The following is a 15,477-nucleotide window of genomic DNA, read 5'->3' as shown; positions in this document are numbered from 1 at the left end:
CATTTTATTTGTAAATGCAAGATAACCTCATTAGTGGGGGGAGTTCAGAAAGATCTGTAACAATACCCATAGATCTATGGATCTATAACGATAGATCTATAAGAGCTATCAACATTCCATTCTTTTCAGACTGAATCAAGAAATACCCCTGAGCAAAAACATGGTAAGGCCAAATAAGAGACATATGATTTTCAATTGCTAATATAGATTAATTAAGAGTGTTAGATTAAAATTAAATTAATTAATTCAGCATTAATTGTCTGCGCTGTTGTTATTTGGCATCACATCTCTGCGAGCGTCCCCTTCAATGCATTTTGAGCACATGCATTATGCTAAGCGTATTAACACACACTGGGTAAAAACTGCTGTAAATCTGCATTAAGGTCAGTGTTGTACCTGACCTTTAAAACTCAGAAGACCTTGAGCAAGTGTATCAGTCACATTTCCTAGAATAGAAGCAGATATTTTGGTATGGCCTACTATATACCCAATAGACTAATTGTTTTGTGTATTCAGTATTCTGACTCTGAGCATTTGCAGCTGAAAATGTTGGCACTGATGTTATTCCGACCTTGTGTGACTGACTAATCTCTTGTCTTATTTTTTGGTAATTGCCAACAATACATGTGACACTGCTCTTATTGATCACAAAATCTTTTAGCTTTAATAGATACAGTGTGAATACAAGCTGAGTGCAGCTTGAGCTACAAAAACTCTCTAAGGAGCTTTTCAGGGTATTGTGATAAAAACTGAAATTTAAGTTCCACTGCACCAGTAAGAAAAGTATTGGTTTCCTGTAGGATATAGTTCCCATATTGCCAATATATATTTAATTTACGTGACCAAGCAATTCAGTTTGTCAGATTTTTAATGTTATGTGTGCTTAGGTTTTTACTATTTATCTCAAATGAAAAACTTCACATGTTAATTTGTATTAAATATGTTAATTGAAAATAAATTATAATATGTAATTATAATATATAATCAAAATATATAATTAAATATGTTATGTATAATGAAATAGTAATTTTATTCTGGGCTTTCACAATTTGTTAATCTTTTAGTCTTCCAATTTCTAAATTCTTATGTGTAAAAGCCCAGAATAATAGCAACATGTAGAAGGTGAAACACTGGTCCTAGGTTTTCCTCTGTACATTTGAAGCAATAGGAGTCTTCACTAGAGGATGAGTGTGAAATTCTATGTGAATATCATTAAGACATGCACAGATCTAGTGCTACCATTCAGCTTGATAATACGCAAAATTGGCGAGGCTGGATCCTAAGTGGTGCCAATTATAAAAGTTTGTTTAAGGGTGCTTTTGATTATGTAGTTTACTTTTTACCTGCCTCCTCAGAGCATCCATGACATAAATAAAAGTGCTTATGTGATCACTTAAAATCACCTAGGTTCAACTCAGCTTCCTAGAAAGAGACGGCACTCTTTTCCCTGTTGTGAACCATCTGATTTGTATTTTGAGAAAAAGAAATAGAATATGAAACAACTAGAACCCATGGAAGGAAGGAAGGAAGGAAGGAAGGAAGGAAGGAAGGAAGGAAGGAAGGAAGGAAGGAAGGAAGGAAGGAAGGAAGGAAGGAAGGAAGGAAGGAAGGAAGGAAGGAAGGAAGGAAGGAAGGAAGGAAGGAGGGAGGGAAGTTTACAGAGTTGACAAGCTGTAAGCCAAATGATGCTACTTTTTCTGTTTGTCTGACTCTCCTGAGCTGTTAGAGCAGGTGTAGATGAGTTAAAGGGAATGTGCTTGCCCGAGAGCCACACACTGCCCTTCCCATTGCACACTGCCACACTCCTCGCCCTTGCTGAGAGCTGTTCAGCCCAGCAATGTGAAATTGGCACCGAGCTACTTTGCAGGCGACGCGGGCTTTTTTAACCCCTTGCTTCTCAGCCTGTTGACTCTGTTATGCACAGCCGAGGCAGCAGAGGGAGCTCAAAGATTTTGGTCATCAGCAAGAGACCCAGGGAGGCCTGGACAGGGAAGGACACTGCCCGGGGCAATTGCAGCGACAGCAGAGGACAGGGCTGATGTGTTCGCACTCCTTTTAAGCTGGCGTACAGCTTTCTGCATCCGATTATCAGCTGGTAGTTTTAAATACAAGGTATCAGTGGCCAGTTTTTATTTTGCACTTGTTGCTCACTTAACCGGTTCTGTTTACAGTTTGGAAAAAGAAGTATTTGCCAAGAATTTAAAAGTCCTTTTTGAGTCTAAAAATTTGTTCTAATGAGTTAAGACATAAGTACCTAAATTTTAAGGAATAAATTCAATTGATAAAATGGTGGAAATTGTAGACATACTGAACTGCAGTGAATTAAATAAGGTTAAAAATTCAGTTTGTGAAAGAATGCAAGATTGCTTTCATTGTCATTTAAAGGTAGAAAGATTTTCAAGTTCTTTACAAGTTCACCATCAGCAGAGAAAAAAAGCTAATAAAGCACACCATTGAAAGTCCTATCTAGACAAAAGCATTTGCTCTTCTGCAAAGAAAGAATTGAGTCTCTGAGAGATCATCAGCTGCTGACAATAAGTAGAAGTCTGTTTTGAGCTATGTCAGTGAAAACATTTTAAACAGAACACAAGTATCATGAAGGTCAATGTTGTGCTTAAATATTCAGTTTCTGAATGCATGAAAATAAGAGAATGACAAACCTTGTGGTTCTGACCAGGTTTGGTATTTTTTGTAATATATTACATTACCTGGAACTATTTATTACAGACCAGGTCATTGTCTACCTTGACCGTTTCAATTTGCTTTTGAGGTAACACAGAGCAGAATGCAGTTTGATTATAAAATAGAAATATTGTACTAACTTAACTGAGTTGCACTGAAGGGAAATGTTTAAAATTCTCTGGTTTTTGGAGAGAAAATCCAATTGAGATGTGAACTTGGTCATCCTCTTCCCAAACTCAGGACAATTTTTGTGTGGTAACAACTCTAGTTTGGTATATCTCCTTTATATAGCAATCGAGTGGCTAGGTCTTTGAACTTTACTGACCTTGTGGTCTGTCTCCTCTTTTGGACCAGATTCACTCATCCAGACATTAGGAAGTAGCTGTGGAACACTATTCTAATCATGTGGGTATTGCTTAATCCTCTGATTGAACCTGAATAAATCTCTCTAGATGCCCTGTCAATCTGTTAGGGATTTGCAATCTGGAAAGGCCCCCAAATACAAATTAAAGTCATTTGCTATCTGAAAAAAAAATCATCTACCTCTCTTAGTAATATCTACTATTATGTTCCAAGATAGGTGAAGAACAGGCAGTTGTTAATATCACTTGGAGATAGGGGGTATAAGTATTTGACTATATTAATTTTTCTTTTTGTTTTTCTAACTACAGGTCCTTGGTTACATTAGGGTTTTTTGGTAGGTTTTTGTTGGTTTGGGTTATTTTTTTTTCCTTTTTTTGCTATATCAATTCAGTTCTGTCATTCCAAGTACATACCCTGACTCCTGAAATTGTTGGGATTTCCGAGTATTTTACATATTTGGATCTTACAAACTCCCACAGTTGTTCGGTCATCTCTCAGTATTTTAACCCACTTTGCTCCAAAATTACTACGTCACTGTTTTTAAAGAGGTGTTTATACCTTTCTTCAAACAAATGTGAAACACTTGTAGAGAGAAGGAATGCCAATATCGCCCCATGCTGAATTTTAGTGATTGTATACTCCAAGTTACTAGCATATGTTTCACCTTTTAGTGAGATTATTCTGGGGGTTCTCATCAATTCACAGTTCAATATCTAGTTTTGCTACCTTTACACCCCAACCTCTTCTCCTTATTTTATTAAAATCTCATCTTTTTGTACTGTGTCATCTGTCTTTCATTAGTAGACAAATTTTAAGTGTATATAAAAAAGCATGCAATGAAACTTCTTTTTATTCAAGATTTTATATACCAGTTCAAAGTTTTAGTAATTTCTATTATTTCAATGCAATAACTCTATGGAAGAAGGACTTTTACAATAAAGTATACATCTCAGCATACACTGTATATGATGAAATTAAAAAATATTATTAACAAAGCTGCTTAATGAATTAGCACTTTTGAGGTTAGGATGGTGCAACATTATTGAAACTAATATCTATCTATTAATTATTTCATTGCAAGTGTCAAATAAAACTTAGGTAGAAATTATTTTAAAAAATAGCCTTGGCTTTAGTTTTACTTGCGTGTGATGGTATAATGATATTTTTATTAGGGGAAAAAAAACAATTGCCAAATTAGGAGTTCTCACTTTCCATTGTCAGAAGTGGATTTCCTTCTTCTCTGAGTTCCAGGTGAAAAGAAGCCCTAGCTAGGTTTAGAGCTCATGGAACTCATATTTCAGTTGAACTTCAATCATTGACTGAGTTAAAATATCTTACCATGGTTGTCTCTGCAATGGATCCAAAGCTGTTTATAAATATGTTGCATGTGACATTAACTGGAGGACCTGCAAAAGAGAAAAAAAACCCACCAGTCCCTGTTCCAGAATTATTGCTTATTGATTGATAATTCAATGTAAACCATTATGAACAATATTTACTGACTTTGGAAGAAATAATGCTACATTCACAACTAATTAAATGCACAATTAAATTGAATTGTTTCTAATAATTTTCTTTTGATTTTTCTCAAAGGTACACTAATTATCTGATCACATTTAGCAATTAAAAAACTCACAGAAACAAAGTTCAGTATAAACCTGCACACATGCTTCTATAAAAAAAATTTTAAAAACCCCATCCCGTTTGAAATATATAGTAAAAATATTTTGTGTGTATTTCAGTGAGAATACAGGTCACTTCTCACAACAATTGGGGGAAAAGTGACTTTCTTCACTCAAGGCAGCTTCTACCTTCAATGTTATCTGTCATCACTGGGAAAAGAAATGCATTATTGCTGCTCTTATCACTACTGTGTACAGGAAAGTCATTTAGATTCTATTCCCATTTATCTTAAATTCACAAAATGTTTGAGTCCATTTATAACTGAGTTCTTTGTTACCATGGGCCCTCAGTCAACTGTTGTTTTGTCTTATCTTGCATTTTGAAGAATCAATAGTGGCAGAGCAGTCATTATGATAACTGAACAAGAAATTGCCTCTTCATGGAAAAGGGTTTAAATTATTTTCCAGAAGTCACTTTAAAAATGTCATTGTGGAAAAGCATGCTAATTTTTCCATTATTCCTTATCAATTTCAGTCCATGTCCAATAGAATCAATTTTTTTGTTACCTTCCTACAATTTTGTTACCTTCCTACAACTCAGTATTCTAATATCAATAAACCACTTCATCATTGGAGAACCTGGATTCTTTTTGTAGTTGTAAGCAGTCTTACAATGAGAGATCTGTATCTGGAAAATGAAGACTGGTCTTAGGAATCTTTATGTAATATCTCTTTTTTAGTATAACTGAAGAAAGACACTCCTCTGCCACTACTGGTGGATTGCAACTAGCAAAATCTAACATGACCAATAAATTTCACATTAAATACTTGAAGAATCAGAATGTCCATTAAAAATTCTCCCAATAGGACAGAACTTGGAACATCCAGCTTTCTTTTCTGAGAGCAAAAATTGTTTTGAAGTCCTGTACAACAATTCTAACAAAACACTTCTACACATACTTCAGTCTTTGCAGTGCACAAGACTACACCTATGGAGCAGAATTCTCAGGTAAGGAGGTAGCACTTGCAGTCACTTTGGTACACCGTTAATTATTTAGAGTTGTTGACTATATCCAGTACTTCTAAAAACTCAGTAAAAGCTTTACATGCTCAACTCCTGAAAAGAATCAAGGGAAAAAGGAAAAGCAGGGACCATGAATGAAGGCAGTCACTAAAAGCTGTCAGGGATAAAATTTTACTTCTTGCCCATATTAGTCATTTGTTTGCAAGGCAGCTTTTCTTTCAAACACTTCCATGTTGTAGTACCTGCCATCCTTTCAAACTTGATGTGATGCTATCTTGTTAAAATAGTACTATACTTTAAAATATGTTTGCTTTAGTTGCTTTTATTAAGAAAATGCTCTAAATCACTACACTCTGATGCCTAATTTCAAATTACAATAAAATAGTTAACACTAGTTAAAAGGGGCACAAAAGTAGAAGCTAAAAGTAGCCTCCAAATGCTTTAGAGTTAACTCAAAGACACTGTGCTGAGAGTAAAAATGAACTTCCCAGAATATGGTCAAAAAGAATCATGAATGAAAAGCTGTAAAAGCTGGAAGTCATATTCCAACATAGGAATTCAGGCAGGTTGAACATAGATTAAAGAGAGGCAGAAAAGAAATAGAGCTAAAACTCACTAGAGACAGAAAAGCTAACAATGATCGCTATCTACAAGGCATTAAAAATAGAATCCTGCCAAGATCTGAAAGCTGAAAGAAGATGATTAAGGTATAAAAGTATCCATGGAAGTGAAGAAGGTCAGAGCAGAAAAGCCAAATGAAGTCTTTGTAGCAGCATTTGTCTCCCATTGCTGGCTGTGTCAAATACTAGAGCCATGCTGCTGGAATTTTACATGAAGACTGAAGAAGACATTTCAGACCAAGTGAACAGGAACAAACTGACCGGCTGAGGTGATATATAAATCCAGACATTATAAAAGTCTTTGCAGAATTGTGGAAATACAATCCACTGTGAGTCAGCTGTCACCTGTGTCAATTTTGTAATCAGTGGAAATGTGTACCACGTTCTGCAAGTATAACCTGAATAAAAAAAACCCCTCCAGATTTCAGGTATGATGGTGGGGGACATGAACATGAACTTTATCCCTGCAAACCTTACCTCTGTACAAGCCAAACTGGTAGAAATAATGAGAACTTTTATAAATAAGAGATACAGATTACTATTATATATAAATACATTACATGAATTAATATATTTATATATTAGGGAGAAAGATGTCAAAAAGGATCAAAAATTCTATGAAAAGCTGCCACACAAAAACCATCTTAAGTAGAAAACACTGGAAAAGGTATACAGTAGGCAGTGATCTGCAAATACACACATTTGTAAAGATCAAAAAGAGGTAATATTTCTCCATGTCTTAGTATGTCATGGCAATAAAATCAGTAAAATAATCAGCAAATTTAAAGCAAACAAAAAAAATCTTTTTAATATTCCAAAAAACAAAGGTTTTATTGCCAGAAAATAATGAAAAGGCCAAAAATATAAACAGCTTCCAGAAGGGATCAGGAGAGCATATGTAACTAAATTTTATTTTCTTTTTCAATTAAGTCCTGGTTTTCAAAGCTTCTAAACTAATGATTGCTGAAAAATTTTTGCCATTTTCAGGGCAAGTAATACTTTGCATTTTCCTATATAAATGCCCAAATTTTTACTTTAATATTTACATTTTTTACATCTAAGTTACATAATTGTGTTCAAATTTAAAAGTCAATGAATTATTTTCCATACCTGCAGGAATAGATATCATCTACAATGTGAACACTGAGTAAGAGAAGCATTTTACTATAGGTTTGATGTAACATTAAAAAAAAGAATAAATTCTAACTGGAACAAAGCTTTTACAATGATTCTCCATTTCCTGACGCATTCCATAGCTGAATAAACACCATGTCTTCCCTATTATATTTTTTGAACAATAACTCATATGCAGTATTCCATATCCAAAAGCAGACCACAAAGAAAAAATATATAATTTTGTCTTCTTGACCAAGATTAATTATGAATAAAATCAGTAATTAAAAATCTTGTCTGCATAGGAATTTAAAAAATGATTTAAAATGTCTTTAATGTCTGAGTTGTCTTAGTACTTACTCTCTTTCTTTTAAGCTATCATCAATTTAAAACCTCAAAAAGGCATGAAGCCCCAGCACTTGTAGGAGTACTAAAACTAACCAAAAAGTGGCAAAGTCACTTAAGGAGATACTTATTCTTAGTGGTAGGCCTGAATCGTTCTGGGCAGATCTGTTCAAACTGCATAGCTGTCCAGAAGATTTAGAATGCGCACTTTTTGAAAAGGAACAACGTCAAATTAGGTTTTGTCTCTTTAAGTTTCAATAGTTACAAAACAAAGCTCTAAATCCTTTGAATTATACTTTCAAGAAGTACTGCATTTAATTTCGTAATCTCTAAACCATCTGCCTGTTCTTCACTGTTGCCCCATCAGAAGATTGTGATTGGATGTTGTCCATGACAAACTATAAAATTCAATCCCCAAATCATATAGAGATGTGTTTGAAATTCCAGTGCAAGTTTATAATTTCCTGAGAAATATCAGCACCGCTAACTTAAAAAAGAGCAAAGCATTTCCAGCTGCAGTAAATCCTGGGTAACAAGTTTGTATATACACAACCAACTGTTTATGGTTTGCTGATGAGGAAGTAATCTGACAAATCTCTTTCATGGTCCTTATGAATCAGACTGAGCAAATTCTGGTAAAACCAGCACATGGCAGTGGCTTTAGAGTCAAAACCACTTAAGTTTCTGGAACTTGGAGATGTCAAAAAATTATAACATTTCTTGCTGAATAAGAATTAAGATGGAAAGGCAGTGACAGATGACTTAGAGGAGAAAGCACTGCCAGCTTGAAGGAGAATTTTTGTAGTAAACATGGAGTAAAGCCTTATATGAGGCTTATGTGAAATATTAGAGCTAAGAGAATCTCTTGGACTCAAGAAGATAGGCATAGAACAAAGCAACTAAGGCAAATTAAGAATAATATAATTTTTAATCACAATAGGTTTGTTCTTTCAAAACTTTATTCTGGGTAATTTAAAGACTGATACCTTGTTTAAAAATTCAGTAATGGAGTTAAATATGGTTCCACTATAACATTGGATCTCCTTGTTTTCAAAAAAAAGAATAGTCAAATTTATCTAAACTTCCCAGACTATGAAAGTTTGAATGGCTGGCCTTTGTCTGTATGATACTTTGCATATTCATATAAAAATATAGTTTGTGTAATCCTTCATTAAATACTCCAATGTGCCTGAGTCTGAATAATATGCTAAGACCCTCAGAAGATGTAGTCATTCCATTTTCAAACTGTTTCAGCCTTTGAATCTGCTTTGTTTTAATTTAATCTCCTTTGTGATAAGTGCATAAAAGGCACATGCCAAGACAAAATTCCATGTATTGAGAACTTAAAATTTCAGTGGAGAACTGGCTAAAAAACAAGAGGAAAGATGGTTCTTTTGGCATTTCAAGGCACAAATGGGGCCCAGGAAGGAGGAATATATTTGGGGGTAGAATTGGTAACTAAGATAAGCTGTCTTGAGTTTGATGATCAATGTCATTAGACATTGGTCAATGTGATGATCAATGTCACTCTTTAGAACCAGACAGATATGAAGATTTGGCCAATCTTTCACACAGCCTGCTTTCCGTAATGTTTCATGGTATGGCAATCCACAGTAGGAATCTGAATCCATCAGGAAGCATTTCAGAAAATGAAAGAAATTAACAAATCATAAGACAATTCAAATCTAAGGATAAGGTATATTTACTAAATGTCTGCAATTGGGCAGCTGTGAAAGTGGCAGGTGTAGAGTGTACTGCTACTGAAATGAACTGCCACACATACAAAAGAAAGGCAAAAGAAGGCCACTTTTTTTTTTTCATTGAATGTACCTCTTAGTTTTCATATTTGTTTCAGAAATAGCATTTTTGTGAGCAGTAATACTGACATACTGAAAACCTGAAAGTTTAGTTGTGAAATTACCTTTGAAATTTGGTCTGATCCTCGCATCATAGCCTGACATCCTACCCATTAGCTTATCCAGGAAATCGGATGGCGACATTGGCATGCTACGAGATCTTGCACTGTCTGTTTCCTTTGTGGCTACCAAGCTAACAGCCAGGAAAAACAAACAAACAAGCAAACAAAAAAAAATTTGTTAGAAGTTTTGTTAGCAAAACTTTCATTTTATTTAGTCAATCATAGTTCATTTTTGTAAGAACAGGAAAACAGGAAAGCTGAGACAGTCTTCCAAGCTAGTTAGTGCTTCAAAAACAGTAGTAGTACAGAAATTCAAACAGTAAGTTCTTTCTATATCTGTAATTTAATACATGCATTTTATTCTGCTATGCTGTACAGTTACAGGTTACTTTTTCCTCAGAACTTCTGAAGATTAATAACACTTTCAGTCAGCAGTAATCAATTTCATTATCACAGAGTTAAATAATGTCATCTACAGAAGTAGCTGCATATGTGGAATGGTCTGTTTTGGAGTCTATTCTGAGACTGATCTGTTTTAACTGGGTGTGCTGTAATAGAAGCCTGGATCAAAAGAAAAAAAAAAGTACTAAGGACTTGATTAGAATAATACTACTATCACCAATTTTTGTTTTATGTTGATAGGTAACCATAATAAAACAGATCAATCTCTTGGCAGGAGATATTTAACATTGACTTCGACTTTTATTTCCTGTTAAAACAAAAGTTACTGCTGCAGTTGGTTAAAAAAAATCCAAACCAAAACCCTGATGACTTACTGAAGAAATTATTTTAAGGCAAACTTTTCTTCTCAGGGCCACATGTCAAATGCCATCTTCTATAGCTTCCTCTTCATATGCATGCAAAACTCCCACTAACATTCTAAATTGTGTTCTGCACATGCTAAGAGAGCAGAGTAGTGATCAGCCATGGGACCCAAAGGATAATTTTTTGTTTTGTGGAACAACTCTTGACTGCTGTCTAACACACTGGAAAAAATAACAGTCAGAAAAGACATAAATTTTGAGTAATATTGTGATACACGGTGCAATGGAAACCAGTTGTGGCTTTTGGAGTCTCAAAAAAGATCAATAGCTTTGTGTGTTTGTACTAAATTAAAGTCAAAAATCCATTACAGAAGGACTTAAACCTCTTTTACTTACCCAAGTCATTGTCTCCATATCAATTCACTCTTTTAGAACCACTTAAATATGTTTTTGTTTAGATGTAAACAGAGGGAATAATGTAAAACCTTTAGTACTTTTCTGACTCATAAAAACCCATGCTAAATTTTGCTTCTTAACAATGGATGGAATATCAAAATGGAAAAATTCCACACAGGTATGTGTGTATGCAGAGGTCATGTGGAGTGCAGACTGAGAAGGTAATTTCTTTCTTTCCAAGACTCTTTTACCCAGGATGTTAAAAGTTACATTTTATAGAAACTTCAATTTAGATGGTCTGCTAAAATTTTTGTCTTCAAGTCTGAAATTTGGATTTATTATCTTAAATAAAAAAAAAATTCATATTAGTCCTTGAGAATTACAAATTTGGGCACACATAGAATGTGAACATAGAAGCCTCTAGAATGTATGGTTTGCTCATATTTTAATTAAAAATGGAAATTAAGTCTTTTAGTTGTAATACTAAATCAGAAAGTTAAATTTTATCCTTGAGTTTATTTTCTTAACAAGTGTTTATTCTATTCTATGTGGAAGTTGATTTGTATATTCTTAAATTGTTCACAAATTGTTAAAATGTTGGATATTTCTAAATTGTTTTCAATATTTTGGTATCTCTTTCAGTAAAAAAATGTTTCTTTACTCTCTTTCAATAGCTAACCTAGTTCTTTATTTCTTCCCAGAGCTGCAGAATGTATTTCCTTTTCTGAGAAAGTAAGTATTCAACATATTCTTTTTATAGTTCAGTTTGAAATCATCCTATTGACGTAATTTTCATTATCAATCATTCTGAATGGATCTGATTCCTCACATTATTACAGCTTGTAGTGATTACTGTTTCTGTAAAGCATCACTAGTGTCTATAAAGCATATAAAATACAAGAGTCAGATTACCCTTTGTTGGGTATTATCTACTTGGAAGGCGGGAGAAGCAAATTACTGTGTGTATACACTTAGTGTATACACTTCAACACTTAGATTTCTTTCTAGTAGTCTTCTGTAAGGAATTTATATTTCTATTCTTTAGGTATTTGAAATTTCTATACCACGGGATATACAATCCTATATTTTTATTCTTAATATACGTAAATTATCTAGAACTCAAATATAGAAAGGCCCATTGCTTGCTTGAATATCATTTGCTGGAAAGGAAGAATTTGTTTCTTTGCTCTTTTTTTACTTCAATGAAATTTTTGTAAATCTTTCTTTGTTTTACTTGCAGCTCTTGCTTTGCCATGGAATAAAGTAATTTTAAATAAGGGTAACTAATGCTAACTGGGAAAAATAGTAATTGCTGTGACTATGGATTTTCTCAAAGTGACATTTACCTTTTCATATGATGGCATCATTAATATGTGATTTCATTAGTCAATTTTAAGTCTCAGAGTATCTTGAATAATTTAATGCCTGCTTATGGAAAGAATACATTCAGCATAATTAATACCTTTGTATAAACAAGTTTTATCTCAAAAGTCAGTTGTAATTTGTAACTAAATATTTCTTCAAGGAATGTTTTCTCTTTTACTAAGCTTGGGGTGTAATGAGAAAAAGCTGTTTGAGTTCTGCAGAATTATGCCCTTTTGATTTAACTTTTATTGAAAATATGCATTTCAAGAATACTGTTGGACAAATAAAACTTTCATCAGTCAAAGCTGACATGTGGAATACTCGTCTAGTTAAAAAGGAGCTAGACTTGATAATGTAGTAAAACGCAAGTAAAGCACTGGATTTTAGGAAGGGATTTTCTGTTTCTAGATCAATATAAAAATTTATTCTGCATTGTAAGGGCTCTTCAGTTTTATTGCACACTGCATCTGAAAGCTAGGCCTCTGGCTAAGGGGTTAGAGGAGGGTTTACTCCTTCCATGAACTAAGAATTGAGCTCCTTTTAGTGTTAATAATGCACACAGCTTCGTCCTTGATACACAACTATTGCATAAGTCCAGGAATGGCTTTGCGTGCCTCCAGAGGGAATTCAGTCTGACCTGTCACAGTTCTTTAAAGAATTTGTACATGCATTTTCTAACAGGCGGAATTATAGGAATTTAATATCCGCAAGAATTTTAATATCAGCAAGGTACAATGGACTTGAGTTTAACATAAAGTTATAATGTGACTTTAAAAGACTGAGAAAGAAAGCTGTACCCTTTTTCAGAAGTAGAAGCTTCTCATTGCTGAAGTTTTTTATTGGAGAGAGATTATAACCTGACAGTCTTCTGGTCTGTTCATATTTTATGAGGAAAAATTACCAACAAGAATGCTCTCCCCAGTAGTGATTCTGAGTTGTTCCTATGAGGAATTGGCAAATATTACTAACAGTTATAAGGATTTATACTATTTTCCAATTTCAGACTTAGAACAGTACTTGACTTCAATTTCCTGGATGTATCCTGAACATCTTAAAAATGTCAATTAAGCCTTCAAAAACAATTGAAATTTGATAACTGAAGTTGTGGAAAAGAATCAAGAAAAAAAATTGAAAATGTCAAAAGATTCATTCAAAAATTATTTGTGACCAGACAAATTTACACCATCAAAACTTAGGGTAAGAATTTTTGTTTCAAATAAGATGTCACACAACACCAGACAAGACCAGAAAAAATTAGAATCACAAGGACTATAATTCCTCCTGTCTCTGGTCTATTCTGTCCATTAACTTATTTTTTCACCTAAAATGTGAGGACAGCTGAGCTTTGCATCAATGCCTTGAAGCCTGTCAAGTTGGAATTTCAATCACTGAGATAGGAATCTCTCCTAAATCACAGGTACTTTACCTACCAAAAGTCATATTTGAATCAGAAACTGTTAGGTCAAGCTGAAAATATTTCAAATGGGATATAAATGTTAGAGACTAAGAAGCAGCCTGACACAGACAAGATGCAGCTTCTCTAGATCAGCTACCACATCCTAAATTTGAAAAAGCAAGCTACTTGGAAGAATGGTGTTCAGCGATCTATAATCTGTAATCTGGAAAGAAAATGCAAAGCAATTGATGGTTTAAAACTAAGACATGCAAGAAGAATTGACAGAGACATAAATTCTGATGATGTGAAGAAAACAACCTCTTTCCTGAAGTAAGCCCATTTAAGTAGGAGAGTTTAAAACAATTAGAGGAAGGATATTAAGAGATGTATGAATTGTGAATGTGGGCAGAGTTGGAGAAAGCAGTGAAGGACTCAGAATTCCTCAACAAGTCAGCACTGTTGTGGTGAAGTTCTCACTGAGCTACTGTGTTATCCAGTGGTGCGGAAAGATTGAGAGAGTGAGTAGAAGCATGAAGGTCACTTATTATTTTATACGATATTAATGAGACCAGTTCTGGGATGTTGCATCAAATTCCATGTCCGAGTTTTAAAAGGACATTAAAGCATTTGGAAAGGTACTGAACAAAGCCACTAAACCATGACCTGAGAGTTAGGGAAATTTGCTTCAAGTAAGAGACTTTAGGAGCTTAATCTTCTTAGTTTATCAAAAAAGAAGAAAGAAAAAATAGCTTGATTGAAGTGTATGAATATCTCAAGACAGGAGAAAATGCTGGACATTTATCTAAAAAGGAAAGGCAGAAGAAAAACCAATGAGAGTTGGTTGGACAAATTCAAAGGAATTTGGACACACAATTTAATAACTTAACAGAAGATCAGACTGTACCAACTAAGACAATACAGCTTTCTGGATGAAACAATTTAATAAAAATATAAGGTATTGTTCTTCATATATGGCTAGCTTGGTGAAAAGGAATTAATTCTAATATATAGAAAAGCAGGCTAAGTTCAAATTAAGTATTACAAATCTCATGGTGAAATCTTCAGACTGTCAAAAGGCACTTGATTGATTTGAGGAGCTTAAGGAAGGGAAGCAATGAGCATAGTTCCAAGTGTGAAATGATGTCTTCTCTTCTGTGTCCTTCTACACAGGGGTTGGGTTGCAGGCTTGCAGTTGCTGTAATGAGGTTTGAAAGTTACAGCTGTAATGTTGGCTCATCTTGCTCAATTCCTTTCACAGCTGGGTATTTGACTTACTAAGCAGTTGTATGAACATCAGCTCCTTGCATAGTAGGAACTTGAGCTCCGGAAGCGAAAGTGAACTTGAGCTGCCCATAAACAAGAAGCAACTTAAAGAATCAGAGGTTGACCACAACTAGGAAAAAGAGAGGCAAATATTCTGTCTATGACATGCACCTGCAAAGAATAAAGAATTGTATGCTAAACTATAATGTTGTCATGAAAAATAAAAAACAAATGGGTATGAAATTGCCAGGAATAAACTTAAATCAAAATTAAAAAACTTTCAACCACTGAAACATTTCCGTTATGGAATAGTTTAACACTTTGAGCAGAGAGAGATAGCCCTGTTGTTTCAGGGTGGAGCTAGGCCTTAGGATGCTGTGACATGTGTGATTGTGATTGAAGGTGATGGGATTCAGCTATTTTTTAATCCTCTCCTGAGAATATGTTTACATTATTATTGATTCTTTATGTTTTTAAAATATTTGCTGTTACAGAAGTCTGAAAAAAATATAGTTAACACAGCTATACAGCCAGAGCACCAAAATCTACAGAATTTAAATGGGAGGTCTCATCTATCAGCTGGCAATTTAGCTACCAAGATAAAGC

General features: G+C 34.2%; 1 protein-coding gene across 2 annotated transcripts in view; it reads right to left on the bottom strand.

Annotated features, from left to right (window-relative positions):
- GLRA3 (glycine receptor alpha 3) overlaps positions 1 to 15,477 on the bottom strand; it is an 87,576-nt gene that overhangs the window by 56,479 nt on the left and 15,620 nt on the right. For both annotated transcript variants that reach the window (XM_038135466.1, XM_038135465.1), the window contains exons 2-3: positions 9,691 to 9,818; positions 4,384 to 4,451 (exon numbers count right to left, since the gene is read on the bottom strand). In XM_038135466.1, coding sequence (XP_037991394.1) covers positions 4,384 to 4,451; positions 9,691 to 9,818 — 196 coding nt within the window. The remainder of the gene's footprint in view (positions 1 to 4,383; positions 4,452 to 9,690; positions 9,819 to 15,477) is intronic.

Source organism: Motacilla alba, chromosome 4 (genome assembly GCF_015832195.1).
Source record: "Motacilla alba alba isolate MOTALB_02 chromosome 4, Motacilla_alba_V1.0_pri, whole genome shotgun sequence".
NCBI lineage: Eukaryota > Metazoa > Chordata > Aves > Passeriformes > Motacillidae > Motacilla > Motacilla alba.
Note: the sequence above shows the minus strand (reverse complement) of the source record. Positions and strands in the feature narration are given on the sequence as shown.